The sequence below is a fragment of the Lepus europaeus genome, chromosome X (assembly GCF_033115175.1).
Source record: "Lepus europaeus isolate LE1 chromosome X, mLepTim1.pri, whole genome shotgun sequence".
Taxonomy (NCBI): domain Eukaryota; kingdom Metazoa; phylum Chordata; class Mammalia; order Lagomorpha; family Leporidae; genus Lepus; species Lepus europaeus.
In genome coordinates this window covers 130,964,793-130,982,624 of record NC_084850.1, presented here as the reverse complement: position 1 = coordinate 130,982,624, position 17,832 = coordinate 130,964,793, and the positions used below count along the sequence as shown (strand labels likewise).

At 44.4% G+C, this 17,832-nt stretch overlaps 2 protein-coding genes across 3 annotated transcripts in view; one reads left to right on the top strand and one right to left on the bottom strand.

The window, feature by feature from the left end:
* NHS (NHS actin remodeling regulator) overlaps positions 1-17,832 on the top strand; it is a 375,395-nt gene that overhangs the window by 324,169 nt on the left and 33,394 nt on the right. For both annotated transcript variants that reach the window (XM_062183891.1, XM_062183889.1), the window contains one exon: positions 744-877. In XM_062183891.1, coding sequence (XP_062039875.1) covers positions 744-877 — 134 coding nt within the window. The remainder of the gene's footprint in view (positions 1-743; positions 878-17,832) is intronic.
* LOC133753660 (calcineurin B homologous protein 1-like) lies at positions 9,894-10,481 on the bottom strand. The gene has a single exon (XM_062184353.1). It carries the CDS (start codon positions 10,479-10,481, stop codon positions 9,894-9,896), a length of 588 nt encoding a protein of 195 aa, XP_062040337.1.

Sequence of the window (17,832 nt, the reverse complement as noted above, 5' to 3'; positions counted from 1 at the left end):
GTAGCCTAAGCTTCCGCCTGCGCTGGTTCTTGTCCTAGCTGCTGTTCTTCCGATCCAGCTCTCTGTTGTGGCCCTGGAGGGCAGTGGAGGGTGGCCCAGGTGCTTGGGCCCCTGCACCCACAGGGGAGACCTGGAAGAAGCTCCTGGCTCCTGGCTTCGGATCAGCACAGCTCTGGCCGTCGCGGCCAACTGGGGAGTGAACCAACAGAAAGAAGACCTTTCTGTCTCTCTGTCTCTGTCTCTCTCTGTCTCTGTGTCTCTGTAACTTTATCTCTGAAATAAATAAATAAAATCTTTTAAAATAAAAATAAAAATAAAGGCGTACCCCATAGCCTGTTTGTGGGTACCAAAGTTGAAAAAGCAGCTGGCAGCTCCCCCAGCCCGTGTGAGCTAGGCTCCAGCACCCAGTGGATGACCCCAGCACTGATGGGGACAAATCTTCCACCGTGGGCCTCCATTTTTTGTTTGTTTTTGCTCATATTGTTTCCCAACCAGGCACACTGAACCCAAAAGTTCAAAGATTGTGAGATGAATCCTCCCCACCCCAAATGGGTGTATCTAAGCCCATGTAATAGGAAGTGATGGTCAGGAGCCATTTGGAAAATCAGTGAAACAGTGTTAATGAAATTCCAGTGTTTTTTTTTTTTTTCAAATAAATAGCCTTTTGCTAATTCCCAAAGTGGAAGGAGAAACTGAGACTGCCTAGTGTTTTCCAGTCTGACTGCTTTTTCTGTCCTCTTCAGAGCACCGGAGCCGGAGTGACCGCCGAGAGCAGAGAGCTGCTGCGCCCCTGTCCGTAGCCGCGCCTCCACTGCCCGCCTACCCTCCAACTCACAGCCAGCGGAGGCGCGAGGCCAAGGAGCGCCACTTCCTCACGGTGAGTGCGAGTGCGCGTGCTGGCCACCAGCAGCCCTGGCTGGCTCCTCGGGAAACACGAGTCTGCCTTGGGACTCACTTTGCCACCTCCCGGAGAGGGAGGCTGAGCTGGCTGAGAGACCCAATCGTGAGCATTTGGGAACAAACAAACGTGTCCCCTTCATGGTAGAAGGGAGCGCCTCTTTTGGGGGGAATAAAACAGGTATACAGATTCATGTGGTGGTTGTAGCAGGGTACCTAGTGCAGCTCAGGAATGATAGTTAAAGGCCCTAAAATCAGAAACGGAAGTCGCTTCAAAGCACGGTGCTTCTGTACAGGAACCGAGGGATGTAGGAAGAGGTCACTTCCCTTCCTGGCCCCCAGTTCTCTCATCTGTGAATAGCATCTGGCTCCTAGGGCTTGAGGAGTAAATGAGGTCAGGCAAGTAAAGAGCTCAGCGCAGTGGCTGACGTGCTAAGATCCCGCTTGCCACATCTTCCATTACAGACCAAGGCCCGGTGTGGCTGACTCAGTGGGGTGAGCTGGGAGAGAACCCAAGTGATGTGCAAAATGACCGCTTGAAGGTGAACTGTATCCCCAGGACACGCTTCCCTTTCGGTAAAGGAAGTTAGCCATACCTCCTAATGTAACAGCTCCGAAGCCCTGCAAACACCGTCAGCCCCCACTGCCAACACATCCCCCCACGTGTAGCTCCCAGGGCCTCAGCGAGGACACATGAACACCGCGCAGGTTACGGGACCATGGAAGGTTTTTGTGTGCAGACCAACCCATGCTGCCTGCCTGGGTGTCTGTCCTCATGCTCTCTTATCAAAGTCTAGAGCAGTTAGAACAGTGTGGCTATGAGTCGAGGTGTTTATTTGAAATCAAATTAGTATGTTTGACTCTAAACCTTGCATCCTATGGCTTCTTCAATATGTAAAATATCTGGGTCACATGGTGCCAAACAGCCAGCTGCAGATTGACTTCATTTAAGAGAATCCACTTGCTATACATATCTCGATAGGACCTTGAGCTATCTTGGCTGATATATGGACATTGTCCCCCCATGCAGCTGGGTGGGTGGCACTCGTGTCCTCCAGTGTTCAACAAGTGCGTACTGGGTGCCGTGTCACATACTTTACAGTGCTGTCGTGCAGCCTCGGGATAAGAAAAGGAGGCAAGCACCTCTTGTGCCTTTCCAGTGCTTCAGATAAAGCAGTTACACATGCTAGTGATTTGTCATAAAGGCCCCTACTCGACAGAAATTCTTATTAAGCGCAAATCAGCTTGCTGAAGCATTTGCTTTTAATGAGGCATTCTCTGCATAAAAATGCTAAAAAATCTCTTTTCCCATTCATTATAACGTGTTTTGTGGCTCATTAAGTTTGGATTCATTGTAGGGGGAGGTGAGAGAAGAATCGTGAGTCTTTCTAAAAATGACATAAAAACATAACCCTTTCTTATAATCTGCATGATTTTAGTAATATCAAAATAACAAGGAAAGGCTTAAAATAATGAATGGCAGTGAGGGTGCTTCATTTACCCAACAAACATGGACAAGAGAGGGCTTAGGCTCCTTAGGTAAACTTTGGAAAGTTTGCCCATCTGAAATGATAGTAGTTAGTACCTCTGAGTAACTTGGGAGAAACTGTAACTGTCTCATTTGTTCAGTTGAGTTTGGGTCACCAAATTCATGAGAAGATTTGCCATTCTAGTTCTCTTTCTCAGCTCTAGCTGGAGCACGGTTCTGTGTATTAAGCTTACAAGGCTATATGTTGCTCAAGGAGATATTGCAGCCGAAGTCCTGTCTGACATCTTAAACAGCAAATTGCTACTTAGACATTTTCTTAGACAGCAACTCTCATTCTTTCCTCTAGGAGACTTAGGTAAGCCGTTTTGTTTCTCCCTTCCAACAAGCATTCACAGTGAGATTCTCATGTATAGTCTTCCACACCCCTGCAGGCTGATACTGCACCTTGGTCATTAATGGCATAGACTGTGAAGCCAAACCGCCTGGATTTAAATGCCAGCTCTGCTATGCCCTAGTTATTGAATCCAGGACAAGTTCATCATGTCAGCCTCTCAGTGATGAAAGTACAAAGCACTTCATCGGTTTGGCACAAGGATTAAAGGTGTTAATATATGCAAACAGTACTAGATTTATAATAAGCACTCCATAAATATTAGTCATGATGATGGTGATTTGCTGATCAAGCCAGCGATAAGATCATAGGTATAACTAAGTTTAAATCCCGGCTCTGCAACTTTGGTTGTGTAATTTAGAACATGTTATTGTATTGTTCTAAGCTTTGGTTTTCTTTATCTACAAAATGGGTGCAATATCTTCATCTTTATATGGCTATTGAGAGGACTTCAAATGATGTTGATACATAAGATGAAGTTGTGTGTTAGTGCCCAGCACAGTGCCTACATACCCAAATAGCTGAATCCCTATTCATAACCACTTGTGACCAAGTGAAAAGCCTATAAAGTCAACTCACATCTAAGACTGGAGGAGCTACAAATTGTTACACCCTTTCTAGTGGGCAGAACTCCAAATATTCATACACTTGCACCCAGCAGTCTACAGCTAGGAATTTACCCCAAGGCAATAACCAGTGTATGCAAAGATTTATGCACTAGGGAGGCTCATCAAACCACTATTTACCAGGCACAGTGGGTAAAGCTGCCACCTGCAGTGCTGACTTCCCCTTATGCACGTCAGTTTGAGTCCTGGCTGCCCCACTTCTGATGCAGCTCTCTGCCATGGCCTGCAAAAGCAGTGGAGGATGGCCCAATTCCTTGGGCCCCTGCGCCCATGTGGGAGACCTGGAAGAAGCTCCTGGCTCCTGGCTTCAGATTGGCTCAGCTCTGGCCATTACAGCCATCTGGGGAGTGAACCAGTAGATGGAAGACCTCTGTCTGCTTCTGCCTCTGCCTCTGCCTCTCTGTAACTCTACCTTTCAAATAAATAAATAAATCTTTAAAAAAACCCACTATTTACAGTAGGAAAAATGCAAATATCCTGCATGTCCAACAATAAGGGCCTAATTCAGTGAATCCTGATGCATAAAACTGTATAGAATTATACAATAAAAAATTCTTTTATAACATTTATTTATTTATTTATTTGAAAGTCAGAATTACAGAGAGAGAGGGAGAGACAGAGAAAGAGAGAGAGAGAGAGAGCCTACATCTGCTGGTTCACTCCCCAGTTAGCCACAATGCCCAGGGCTAAGTCAGGCTGAATCCAGGAGCCAGGAGCTTCTTCCAGGTCCCCCATGTGGGTGCAGGGGCCCAAGCACTTGAGCTATCATCCACTGCTTTCCCAGGTGCATGAGCAGGGAGCTGGATTGGAAGTAGGGCAGGTAGGACATGAACTAGCCCCCATATGGGATGCCAGCACTGCAGGCAGTGGTAGCTTTATCTGCTTTGCCACAATGCTGGCCCCTCAAAACTTCTTAAAAATAAAATAGTTTAAGAAAATTAGTGTTAGAAAAGATTACTAATGATATGGGAAAATGTATGCTTTATCAGTAGAGATTTTTTAACAGTTCATCAATTTTTATATGATCTCAAAAATACCTATGGGTGTAAATACAGGTACTTCAAAGGAGTCCTGGAAAAATGGAATTCAAAGATAAATTGATTTTGGTCCAAAAAAGTTTTGAAATCCATGCATATTAGGGAGTCTTCAAAAAGTTCATGAAAATGTATATTATGAAAAACTATACAAGGATTTCAAAATTTTTGTACCAAAGTAAACTTATCTTTGAATTCCATTCTCCACAAACTTTTTGAAGTGTCCTCCTGTGCGGATGTGTGTGTGTTTGTATACACAGGCATGCACAGGAGAAAAGGATGGCATCTGTGGTCCCCAAAATGTGTGCTGAGCTGCCCTAGAGCACAGTGAACTCCTAAGAGTGCACAGAACATTTTAAGTTCCCAAGGGATATCTGTCTGGTGACATTCCGTGATGACTCTAAAGTAACTCCATACCTCCTACAAGTGAGAAGAGGGGATGCTTGGTTTTTTGACACTTGATTTATACCAAAACTTCTCCAAGGGAAACTCCTAGGAAACTGAACCAGCCAATTTAGCTTAAAACGTTCTTTACCTGAAAATTTTTGGCGTGTCTCAAATTAAAGCCCATCTTGAAGTTCTTCCTCATCAAGAATAGAAAAGAAAATTTCAGAGAAATGCACCCTAAAAAGATAGAATCTCGGCCGGCGCCGCAGCTCACTAGGCTAATCCTCCGCCTTGCGGTTTCCCGGCACACCGGGTTCTAGTCCCGGTCGGGGCACCGATCCTGTCCCAGTTGTCCCTCTTCCAGGCCAGCTCTCTGCTGTGGCCAGGGAGTGCAGTGGAGGATGGCCCAAGTGCTTGGGCCCTGCACCCCATGGGAGACCAGGAGAAGCACCTGGCTCCTGCCATCGGATCAGCGCGGTGCGCCGGCCACGGCGGCCATTGGAGGGTGAACCAACGGCAAAAAGAAGACCTTTGTCTCTCTCTCTCACTGTCCACTCTGCCTGTCAAAAAAAAAAAAAAAAAAAAAAAAAGCAGCCGGAACAGCTATTTAGCCTTTAGGAAAGACATTTGATGTCATTTCTTTGAAACATTAGGCTACTATGGACCTTCGGCTACAGAGGAGGTAGTGAAACAAACTTCTGCAAAACCACATTTGCATGTGGCATCTCAGACTTTTCTTTAATTCCTTGCAGAAAACACAGCTTTAGACTGGCAATGGACCTACAGAGTGTTTTGGGCCTGGCTGGGAGCCGAATATAAAAAGTTCATAAGTAAAAGGGTTGTTCCCAAGGGCAACAGGAAAGAAAAACTGCCCGGGATCAACTTCTATCCACATGATTGAACTTTTGGCTGCAAATGAACTTGTTAAGTGGCAGAATACCGCTTATTTATGGGAAGGGAGGGAGAGAAAGGGGTGTCCCGGTAGGGTGTGTTTGTGCACTAAACAAAAGTCCGGTTACTGAAACTCATTGGCCTCCAAATAGAATTCCTGGAGAATTTTTCTTTCTTGTCCAAACTGGGAATGCTAAGTGAGTATCAAAACAATGAGCTTTTGCCAGAGCAGGGTCAGGGAAGAGAAAATAGGGAAAGATGTGAATAAACAACTCAAAAGAAAATAGTAAAATGTTTCTTAAACTTAAAGAAGGTGGTTCAAACTCACAATTAGATGGTTCAGAGTCACATATCATTTATCACCTATTAGACTGGCAAATATTAAACAATATCACAACATGTCTGTCAGTGAAAACTGTGGAGAAATAAACACTCTCATATGTTACTGGTGGGATGCTTGGTTCTATATCTCTAGGGGGGAGTTGGGCAATAGCTAACAAAACTGCTCACACCAAAGATACATCCCCAGTAATGCAAAAAGGTTACTCATTACAAACCCTGTTTACAATGACAAGATATTGGAAATACCCAAATTGCCTATTCATAGAAGAATGATGGAATAAACTACAGGAGATCCATACATGGAGGACTACACAACCCTAAAACCCAGAGAAGAACTTTGTGAACTAGAAAGGAATGATTTCCAGAACCTACTCTCAAGTGAAAAAGGCAAAGCTCAAGAGTGTCTATAGTATGCTCCCCTTTGTGTTAGAAGAGTATATAAGAAAATACAGAGGTGCCCACTCATTTACATAAAAGAATCAATTTTGCTGTACACAACACATCCATTCCAGAAAGTCTACATAGTGTGCAAAACTGCATGATAAAAAAAAAAAAACAAAGGAATTATGGAGGAAATAGTGATAGGAACACAAAAAAGCTTTTTCCATCACACGCAGACACACACACACACATGCACACACACAGTTCTATACACACACACATACAGAAACCTAATACACAATAGTATATTACATAGGTTAAGTAGTTAAGAAATATATAAATTGGGGCCAGCACCGTGACTCACTTGTTTAATCCTCCACTTCTGGCACCGGCATCCCATATGGGTGCTGGGTTCTAGTCCTGGTTGCTCCTCTTCCAGTCCAGCTCTCTGCTGTGGCCCAGGAGGGCAGTGAAGGATGGTCCAAGTGCTTGCGCCCTGCACCCGCATGGGAGACCAGGAGGAAGTACCTGGTTCCTGGCATCAGATCGGCGCAGCCTGCCAGACGTGGCAGCCATTTGGGGGTGAACCAACAGAAGGAAGACCTTTCTTTCTCTCTGTCTCTCTCTCTCACTGTCTAACTCATCTGTCAAAAAATAAAAAATAAATATATAAATATAAGAAATAGGCTCTTCACCTAAATGACTGTCGGAAGAGCTGCAGTTGGTGAGTTGCTGGGAAGAAGTGGAGGACACTGGCCGTGGACAAGCTCCTCACACCAGGCGGGGACAAGGTAGCCGGTAGGGGTTTGAGGTGTGCGTGTTTTGTGTGTTCCTCAGCTCAGTTCAGCTTGGGTGTGGTTGCCGAGCTCACTCCCAGCTTCTCACATATGAAGCCATGCATGCAGAAGTCCCATTACACTCCGATCGCTCTCCAAAGAGCTCAATCATATTAAAACACACTCGCCTTTTCAAGACAGGAATAGCAAAATTAACAGAGTGGGAAGGATAGATCAGAAGCAAATGAGATGGTGTTTCCTACAGGGGTTCCATAGAAATGCATTAGAAAGAATAGGGAAAAGTGAAGGATGTAGCAGGATTGGGGTGGATTGACACTTCTCTGTGTATATTTTTTGTGTAGCTTACACTCTTAGAGCCTAGGTAATGTTTCAGATATCTTATCCCCATAAATAAGTAATTTTTATAAAGAGTTATCTGAAAGGCAGACTAATAGAGACAGAGACAGACAGAGAGAGAGGTCTTCCATCTGCTGGTTCACTCCCCAGATGGCCGCAATGGCCAGAGCTGCGCTGATCTGAAGGCAGGAGCCAGGAACTCCATTTGAGTCTCCCATGTGGGTGACAGTGGCCCCAAGCACTTGGGCCATCTTCTGCTGCTTTCACAGACACATTGGCAGGGAGCTTGATCAGAGGCAGAGCAGCCAAGACTCAAACTTGTGCCTATATGGGATGCTGGTGTCACAAGTGGTGGCTTAATCAATTGTACCACATCAGCTAGAGTGTGAGGCGAAACCCCAAAGGAAAATAAACAGCAACAAATAAACCTAACTATATTAAAATAAATAGCATTCTGGAGGAGGTCAGGGGAGAAAATAGCTAAGGATAAGAAGTTTAGAGAATAATAGTTCTGTTTTAACCACAACTATTTATTGATGGACTCATGAATATATTTGCAAATGGACGAACAAGACACACGTGTGGATTAAAAGCATTTGTTATGTAGCCACAAGGGGGAAGGCCATCAACTTAGGAACTTGCAATGTGCAAGCTAAATAGCCACTGGGGTACCTGGCAGATAACTATCAGACACTTTTCTCCTTTTATATGATGCCTATATTACATCACTTAATCACAAAGACACAATGATACTTCAAAGAGATTCCCAATTCATTTATATGGGAGTCACCCTACTTGGTCCCCGTTCCCCACCCCTTCCCTATTCCTTAGCAGTGGTCCTCGTGAGCTGTTCCTTTCCTAAGGAATATGTGTACATTTTCTTCCCTAAGCGAGGAAGCGAGCTGTGAGGCAGACAAGGTCAGCCAAGGGCAGATACTTGACTGAAGACACCTGCACAGACGGGTGTTAGGGTGACAACAGCCTGAATCAGTGAGGTCGAAACGAAGCTGACTTTGGCAAAGAAGCCACGTGGGCTTTCTCAGAAGGCTATCATTGCACCTCAGGTGGTGCCACCAGTGCCAGATTCCCTGTTCCTAAGGGATTAGCAGCGGTCTGTGGGAGGAGCAGGGAAGCCAGTGTAAGCAGGCAGCTAATGCTGAATACTAAATGCTTTGGCCCCCTGTTGGGAGCTGACTAGCTTCCAGCTAATCATTTGCCAAGTCTAAAAGCCTTCAAGATAGTGAGGGTAAAGCTTAAGTCTTGGACAGGGAAAATCGAGTACTTCCTTAACAGTAGTCTCTCTGTTTGGTATGTAAAGTGAGAAACATTCCAGTGCACAGAAGACTGAAGCATAAATGATGCTACAGGCTGTGAATTTAGGAGGCCTTACAGGACGCCTAGCTCCTTGTCCAAAAACCCATAAGAAAACTCCCAAGCACATTGTCAGAGCAGTATTCTTACAGAAATGGCGCCCTCAAACTAAGCAAATGGGCAAGCACATGGCTAGTTGCTGAAGGATCACACTGCCCTAACCAGAGTAGTCATGTAGGTATACGTGTGGAGGATCAGAAGTGGGAGATGGAAGGACCGGCGCAAGCCACAGAGACACTTGGCTCAACACCTGTCACCTCTCAAGAAGAGCAGCTCCGTCGAACAGCCCCTGACGACAAAACAGAACACGGAGAACTGAGAGACAATGCCAATTTTGGGGAGAAGTGTTGACTCCTGAAAAGCTCCTGGGGAGACAACATCCCAGAGGCCCATGTGTGAGCGAAATAAAAATGTATAGACCACAGAACTATCTTGCTAAATCGGAAATATATTTAATAGGCATAGTTTTGAGTGCCACATAGAACATAGGTTATTTTGTGGTTAATACAAAGCAGGGAGACTGAAAGACCAAATGAAAGCTAGGATGGGTGATGGAATCTGGAAGCAAAGGACAAGGGAGAGGTGGAAGGGGATGTGAGGCTTTACTACATCCAGTAGAAGTGCTTGGGTGGCTGGTTCTTGGCACGACTTCCCTTCCCCTTCTCCGACCAGATGGATGGGTGGCATCCAGCAGCATTGCAGGGGAGAAGATACTTGGAAATGGAGAAGTGGTGGGTGTATAGTGGACAGAAATGGGCTTGGGCGTCCCACTCTGTAATGCCTTGTTTACACCAAGGCAGGTTGGTGTTGAAAGAGTACATCTGGCATTGTCATTCAGCAGCAGCAGAAGTATTTTGGGAGAAAGGGGAGGACAGAAAGAGGTGGGACTGGTGGGCAGAAGGGCTCTTCAATTCCAGTTCTCAAAGCAAGAAACAGTTTGGTCTCAGCCATTTAGTCAAGAAATTGGATGCTCATCTTCTGTTCTACGCCTGTCTTCTCAAAAACCTTAACAAATTCTGTGAAAGATATAGCACCATCCCCGTCCTCATCAGCCTCCTGGATGGTCCTGTCAGCCATGACGCCCAGTTGCTCTTCCGAGATGTTCACTCCAACCATCATGCGTAACACCTGGATCAGCTCACTGCGAGAGATCTTGTCATCTTTATCCAGATCATACAGTTGAAAAGCAAAACGCAGTTTGTTGCTGCGGCTGTTGAGTGGCTCTGGGCCTTTTGCATCTTTGCTGTTTTCCTTATCACTGATGGGTCGGAAATGAGCCAAGATTCTTATGAATACACGAAAGTTCACCTCATCTTCTCCCTCCGAAAAGAAGGCACTGATGATCCGGTCTCCCAGAGGGTTGATGGCCAATTCTGGAATCCGCAGGAAATCTTCCCGGCTGAGAGCCCCAATGCCATTTATGTCCAGGCTGGTGAACCGCTTGTAGAGTCGGGCAATCTGACTGTGAGAAAAGCCAGTCTCTTTCTTGATCTCCTCGAGTTCTTCGTGCCGCAGTAATGTGGAGGCCTGAGACCCCATCTCCCAGCCAGGAGCTCTTTGGGGAGCAATCCGCCAGAAGCGACAGTGAAGAGCTAGAAGCAGAGAATTGTGTGAAAATACTGTACGCTAATGAGTAACTTTGTTTTCCACAAGCAAATGAGGTAGTGATTCTGAAACTTCTTTATAGATATAAAAGGATTAAGTACACACACACACTTTATAGATAATGACATCCAGGGTTCTTACTGTTGGAGAAAGGAGATACAAATACGGAAAGGAGAAAGTCTAGAATGAGCCCTGTGGTATTGGATTGGAATCTAACATGTCAGTGTAAACTCCTACACATGCACTTATGTATGCATAAAGATGCACATGGAGAGATATAAAATAAACGTGTTTGTGTGTGTGTGTGTGTGCAGAGAAATAATGGCGAGCTATGTTATCTGGGAAGGCCTTAAGAGCAATGCCACTATGGTAACACTGAGCACACTAGTGCCCAGGTGTTGTTTCTAAATAACATTCTCTAATAATAGGGCAGAGGGCTCCTTGGAAAAAAAGATATATTCTGGGGCCAGTGCTGTGGCTCAGCGGGTTAAATCCCCAGCCTGCAGTGCTGGTATTCCATATGGGCTCCAGTTCAAGTCCCAGCTGCTCCACTTCCAATTCATCTCCCTGCTAATGCACCTGGGAAATCAGCAGACAATGGCCCAAAAGCAGTCCTTGGGCCCCCGCACCCACATGGGAGACCTGGAAGAAGTTCCTGCCTCCTGGCTTTGGATCAGCTCAGCTCTGGCCATTGCGGCCAATTGGGGAGTGAACCAGTGGATGGAAGACTTCTCTCTCTGTCTCTACATCCCCTGTAACTTTGACATTAAAGTAAGTAAAAGAAATCTTTTAAAAAAGATTTATTCTAAGTCAGGGAAAATGTAAGCTAACCCCAGACTGTCATATGGCACCAGAATGTAAAAATGCTCAAAAACCAATAGGGAGGCATGTCAAAAGGGCACATGAGCCAATGAGGAGCTCCCAAAGGCCAAGTGTGGGACGCTTGCAGCAAGAAATATGGTAATAGATTATAACACATTGAATAAGATAAATATTCATGAGTTCACACTGGTACAAAGAAACAAATTGGATAGATAGATGAATGGGTGAGCAGATGTTCTTTCTTACAGAATAATTCTAATTAATAAATGTAGAAGTAATGATGGGGGAAAACATCACCCTTTACCAACTATCACAATAATAATATATCACAGGCCATAAGCAGCAATGTATGCTACATTAGTTAGCTGGGTGTGTGTTGAGAAACAGGATATTTGCATCATCTCAAAGTTTCTCCCTACAAAAGATTTGTTGATTATAAGAGAAAATAGTAAATTTAGCTGCAGAAACCTGGCAAACACTGTCCTCACCAAAGTTAACATCAAAGCTAACATCAGTGGTACAGGGACACACCTGCATGTGAACTTCCTGATATGATGCATTGCGATGACACTTCTGTGGGACTCTTGTCCCCTCCAATAATCATGAGCTAACATCCAGCAAATCCAAATTGAAGGATATTTTATAAAATAACGAACCAGTACTGTGCAACAGTGTTGAGGTCATGAAAAAGAGTAACTGTCAAAAATTGAAGGACACTGAACAGACTTGACAGCCAGTTTCCATGTGCAGTCCTAGAGTAGATCCAGCATTAGAAAAAGGAAATTAAAGAAAAAACTGACAAAATTTCAAATATGATAAATAGATGAGTTAATGATATCTATCAATGCTAATGTCCTGGTTTCAGTCAATGTACTGTGACTAGGTTAGCCAGTAACATTAGGTAAAGCTGGGTAAAGAGTATATGGGAACTCTACTATTTTTCCACTTTTGGGGTAGGTTTGAAATTATTTAAAAATAAAAAGTATGTATACTGAGAATATTTCACAGTTTCTAGGTTGGAATTTAGACACCCAGTGCCTAAATGCTTAGTTCACAATCTCTTTACTTTAAATAGAAAAATATAGAAGACCACAGAGAAAATATGATCTAAGGTGATTAGAAGTCATGGTATTGGACACTTGCTGTCACGTCTCAGAGTCCTGTTTCAGAATGTGAAGTCGGTTTTCCATAGAAGTTCACACTCATCCCCCTGCTTAATGGCATGTTAAGCTCATCTGTTCTCATCAGTCATGTCCCTTGGTCCAGGCCCAGATCTGCAAGTACTTGGAATATGCACCTGCTCTTCCCCCTTGCAAGCCTAAGGCAGACATTCCCAATTACAGCACTCTTTTCCACTGAGTCCACATGACTGCACTTGATCAGGGTTGGCACTTGGGTTGAAACATGTCCTATTGCTGCTTTCATCCTGCGATAGGGCCCATGGGGACCCTTGAAGCCTAATTCCCAGCTTAGATTCTAATATCTAGCCAGATAGGGCAGAAGGTCACCCTTACTTACATGTGGTAAGACTCTAACAGTCTCACCAGGTTTCCCTCGCCAAGCCTCATCAGAGCGACCCAAAGGTAGGATGTCTGATGGTTTGTATGGTAGTGTATGAAAATGGTTGGCATGAGATGGAGCCCCTAGAGCAAAAGTTGGTTTAGGTTCCAAGGGCACACTGAGGTATAAATCCTTATCATCAGGATCATCAGTGAACTCATTCCAACATATTGCCTTTACAGTTGTATTCTTTTCCAAATTTGATAAAATTAGACAGGAAAGTTTATTAGGCATTGTTTGTCATTTCATATCCCCATAATGGTTTTTGAAACTTATCATGCTGTGGCATCCACAGAGTTAAAATAAAAGACTTATATCAACTTATACTTTTCTTCTTAGCAAGGAGGTGCATTTAAAGGACAGAGGACATTCCAACAGCTTTATTGGGAAGTAAGTGGAGGGAATCACTCACACTAGGACTGAGACCTCTGTAGTCATAGTTCAGAGCTACAAACAATGACTATTTTCTACCAAAAAGGGGAACACGGGTCTTAGAAGAAAGAAAGCAGGTTCTGAGGAAAAGCAATCCAGTTTATAAAGGGATTGGAAGACTGAGAATGGCATTCTGAGCCAGAAGAGATCAAAGACTGGAGCTGGCAGGAGAAGCATTTCAGTGTTCTTGACCAGCCCTAGGATAGCGATCTCACTGCCTCATTCTCTTTCCTGTCCTTAGCTCTGTCTTTCTGTCTTCTCTTATCTATCCTCTCCTAACCTTCCCTTTTTCCATGGGTTCATATTGGAGAGTTTTGGTATTCTACTGGTTTAGAGTAGAGTTGGGATTGTGAGTCCCTGATCAAGCCTTTCCTTTGCTATCAAAGAGTTACACATATCCACAGGGTCCTAGGCAAGGCTGTTTTATTTTCTATAACATCTGCATAGTTTTTCAACCTCCTTGAAAGTTATTGTGTTGATTTATTACCTTCTGTCTAAAAATGGTTCTGTCAACCAGATTATCTCTTGCTTCAGTTTAGATGTTTCCCCTTTACTCAGATAATTTGCACCTTTAAACCAATTAAGAAAAATTCTAGGGGATGGCGTTGTGGCATAACAGGTTAAACTGCTGCCTGCAATGCTAGCATCCCTTATGGGTGCCCATTTGAGTTCTAGCTGCTCCAGTTCCAGTCAAGCTCTCTGTTAATGCGCTTCAAAAAGCAGCTGAAGAAGGCCTAAGTCTTTGGGGCCCTGCACCCATGTGAGGGACCTGGAAGAAGTTCCTGGCTCCTGGCTTCTGCTTGGCCATGCCCCAGCCATTTGGTAAGTGAACCAGCAGATGGAAGATCTCTCTCTCTCTCTCTCTCTCTCTCTCTCTCTCTCTCCCCACTCTGTAATGCTGCCTTTCAAATAAATATTTTTTAAAAAAGGAAAAATTCTAACTTTAGTATGAGAATATTTGACATCTAAGTTCTCTAACATAGACCTTCAATTCTTTCATTCTGCCTAAAGAAATAAGTTCAGATCCCTAGCCCAACTATCTAACTCTCTGCAGTAGGATCCTAACTTGCTTTTCCAGATGGATTTCCCACATATCCTTTACACAGCCCTTAGACCTCAGGCACACCAAATGGCACATGCTTCTCCAGAAGTTATACTGTACTCTCTGAACAATCTCTCTACTTGCCATGCCCTCTCTCCCAGGTGTCTTCTTATTCATTTCTTCATTTTGTAAAAAAAAATGATTACTGAATACCTACTATTAATAAGTACTAGAAGGATTTAAAAAAAAAAAAAGAATGAGACATAATCTTTGCGATCCAGAGTACATGTATACTAGAGGCAATTATATTGTATCAACTCTAAGGTGTTGATACCTAATTGGTATGGGGTGTTAGAGTGAGGTGGGGTGGCAGGATTAAACTTTATGGCCAAGGTAACAACTGAGAAAGCCTTAGAGCTTGGGGATTTCAATGTGATCATGAAGAGAAAGAATTGCAGATTGAGGAGACCATGAAAAACAAGAAGAAGATGGAGTACATAGGAGTTCCAATACTTCGTCTTGGCTAGTGCAAAGGGTATCACAATAGAGGGCACTGGTTATAATGCTCCAGTAAGCCAGATCTAGAAGGATCCTGAGTGTCAGACTAAAAGGTTTGAACTTATGTCATGAGCCTAGCAAATTATTGAAGAGTTTTGAACATAGGAATAACAAATTATCAGAGCTGTGTGTTATAAAAATCTGTGTGTGTGTGCGTGTGTGTGTATTTAATTTCCTTAATCTCTAGAGTATCCTTTTTGCTGTAGTAGGGAAAAAAAACTTGGTATTAGTCTCTACTGTAAGATTTCAGTTACACCTCCCATATAACTTACCTGTTCAGTCTTTGCAGAATGGAGATGGACCTTGCAGACTGTCTTGAAGTAGCAGGTGACTTTAACTGTACCTGATGTTCTGATGCAGTATTTCTCTTGGAAAAAAATCAGCACAGCACCTGCCACGTGAAAGATAGATCTATTGGACACAGCAAGTGTTTTTCCCTCTGTACCCATTTTTAAAGATCATGAAAAGCGGCTTTCTTTTGAGACCATGTCAGCTCTCCTCTCTGCCATAATATGAGTTGTAGACATCATTATCATCTTTACCCCCGACAGAACATCACACTAGGTCATGTTTTCCTGACTGGACTCAGAGACAGGAAGTAGCAAGGAGTTTGGATGCCTTGGCCACAAGCAAGCCACAGGGTGAAAGTCTGATACCATGTGCTTTATCTGCCAAGGTCTAGTCAGGAAAACAGAAACCACACCAGCTATTTTAACAGAGGGGATTTAATACAAGGATATTATTATGAGACTGATGAGGTAAATGGGAAAATGAGGTGGCACTGAGATAGCCACAGCAGCAGGTAGCTAACCGTCCTAGGACTTGGGGACCAGAGAAAAGGGAATCATTGGAGCAGCCCTGCAGTACTAGAACCCAGACCTCTGAAAAAGCCACGGCCTGGCTGGAGCTGGTGTCTCAGGAGCTCGGAAGTCTTTAAGGAGCTAAGACCCAGGCCTCTAAGCAGGGACTGCTGCCCGACAGGTGCTAATGCATCAAGAGCTGAAAAGAAGGACCACACAGAGCTGCGTCTAGATGTCTGTGAAAGTGACAAGGCATGACTGGGTCTGCCTGGTGTGTCTGGTACAGAGTAGGGCATGGTGAGGCTGGCTGTGGAGTGCAGAAACAGGTGAAAGTTGCCACGGCTGGGGCAAAGGACCATTGCTGGGGCAATGCTGACGGCAGTGAGCACCGGGAAGAAGTAAGGCTCTTCTTCCTCTTCCAGCCTTCTGGTCTCTGTGCACCCTCACAGGGAGCAGCTGGCAAGGAAGACATGTTTACAAAGTCCCAGCACCACAGAGCAGAGAATAGAATAGGTTCAAAGTGGAAAGACAATAGCTTAATGCCCAGCACAATAGCTAATGAAAGCATTAGCCAATAAGTCTGGTTCATATTAAATATTGTGAGAAATAAAGGAAATTCTTTGTTGAAGAGTTTAGTTTTGGAATTCTTTGATTCTCTTTTAAATATTCGTCTGGCTGTGGAACAGTCAATGAAATTCCTTGTCTGTACACATCGTTACAGATATTGTCAGGATGACATTTGCTCACAGACCTGAGACGTTTTCACTGTTCATACAGGGAGCCAATGGAATAGTCCTCATAATAAAAAGCAGTGAATTATTGATATGCACAACAACTTGGATGTATCACAAAGGCATTATGCTGAGTGAAAGAAGCCAGTCTCAAAAGGTTACATACTGTATGATTTCACTCATATAGTATTTTCAAAAAGACAAAACCATAGTGCTGGAGAACAGATTAGTGGCTGCCAGAGGGTCGGAGTCGGAGAAGGCTGTGACTATGAAAGGCTAGCCTGGAGGAGCTTTTTGGGATAAAAGAACAGCTCTGTAATCTGATTGTGGTGGTGGGTATGCAAGTTTATACGTGTGATAACGTTCATAGAGCTGTACCTAAAATGTGCATGGCTTGTATTTGACAAGGTCTTATCTTTTTTACTTGTAAAAGATTTTTTCTGGGGCTGGCACTGTGGCATAGTGGGTAAAGCTGCTGCCTGCAATGCCAGTATCCCACGTGGGTGCCGGTTCATGTCCTGGCTGTTCCACTTCTGATCCAGCTCCCTGCTAATGGCCTGGGGAAGGCAGCGTAGGATGGCTCAAGTGTTTGGGTCCTTGCCACCCACATGGGAGACCCAGATGAGGCTCCTGGCTCCTGGATTTGTCCCAGCCCAGCCCTGGCCATTGCGGCTTTCTGGGGGAGTGAACCAGCAGATAGAAGATCTGTCTCTCCCTTTGTAACTCTGACTTTCAAAGTAAATAGATGAATCTTTTTGAAAAAATTTGCCCTGGTGGGGTCAAATATGCCCGCACTGAGCTTTTGCCTCACCGGGCCTGGCCTGAGTTTCCAGTACAAAGGTTCAATGAGGGTGGGATGGAACAAGCACATCTCTTCAACGGCTACACACCTCTGGGCTAGTCTGTTGACTCATGCTGCTGGCTTCTCTGATTTGGGTGAGGGTACTGATGCTGTTTGTAGCAGTTCAAAGACTCTTTCTTCCCTGCACTTCAAAGCCTGGCCTGCCTTTTCCTCCCTCACTCATGTCTTTTATGTGGTGCTAGCAACCTTTGAGGTTGATGGAACGGAGTGGCCCTTGGCAGTGGCTCCAGTAGTTGGCAAAGCTGGCCACAGAGGATGAATAAGATACTTCCTGGCACCAGCCTTATAGGCAGCATTGTCCAGTGGGTCCTGTTTTGTGTTCTTGACAATACAGAGCAATTTCTGTGAATAAATGACTCAGCTGACCAGTCAGCAAGAAGTGTTTTCCATTCTAGGATTCCTGTAGCCCCCTCTTTTCCATTCATTTAGGGACACTTTCCACACATGTCAAAAAACGTGGTTCTGTTAGTCTCTGCAT

Bases quoted from the DNA above. Each gene is read 5' to 3' on its own strand.
- LOC133753660 (XM_062184353.1), bottom strand. From the start codon at position 10,481: ATGGGGTCTCAGGCCTCCACATTACTGCGGCACGAAGAACTCGAGGAG.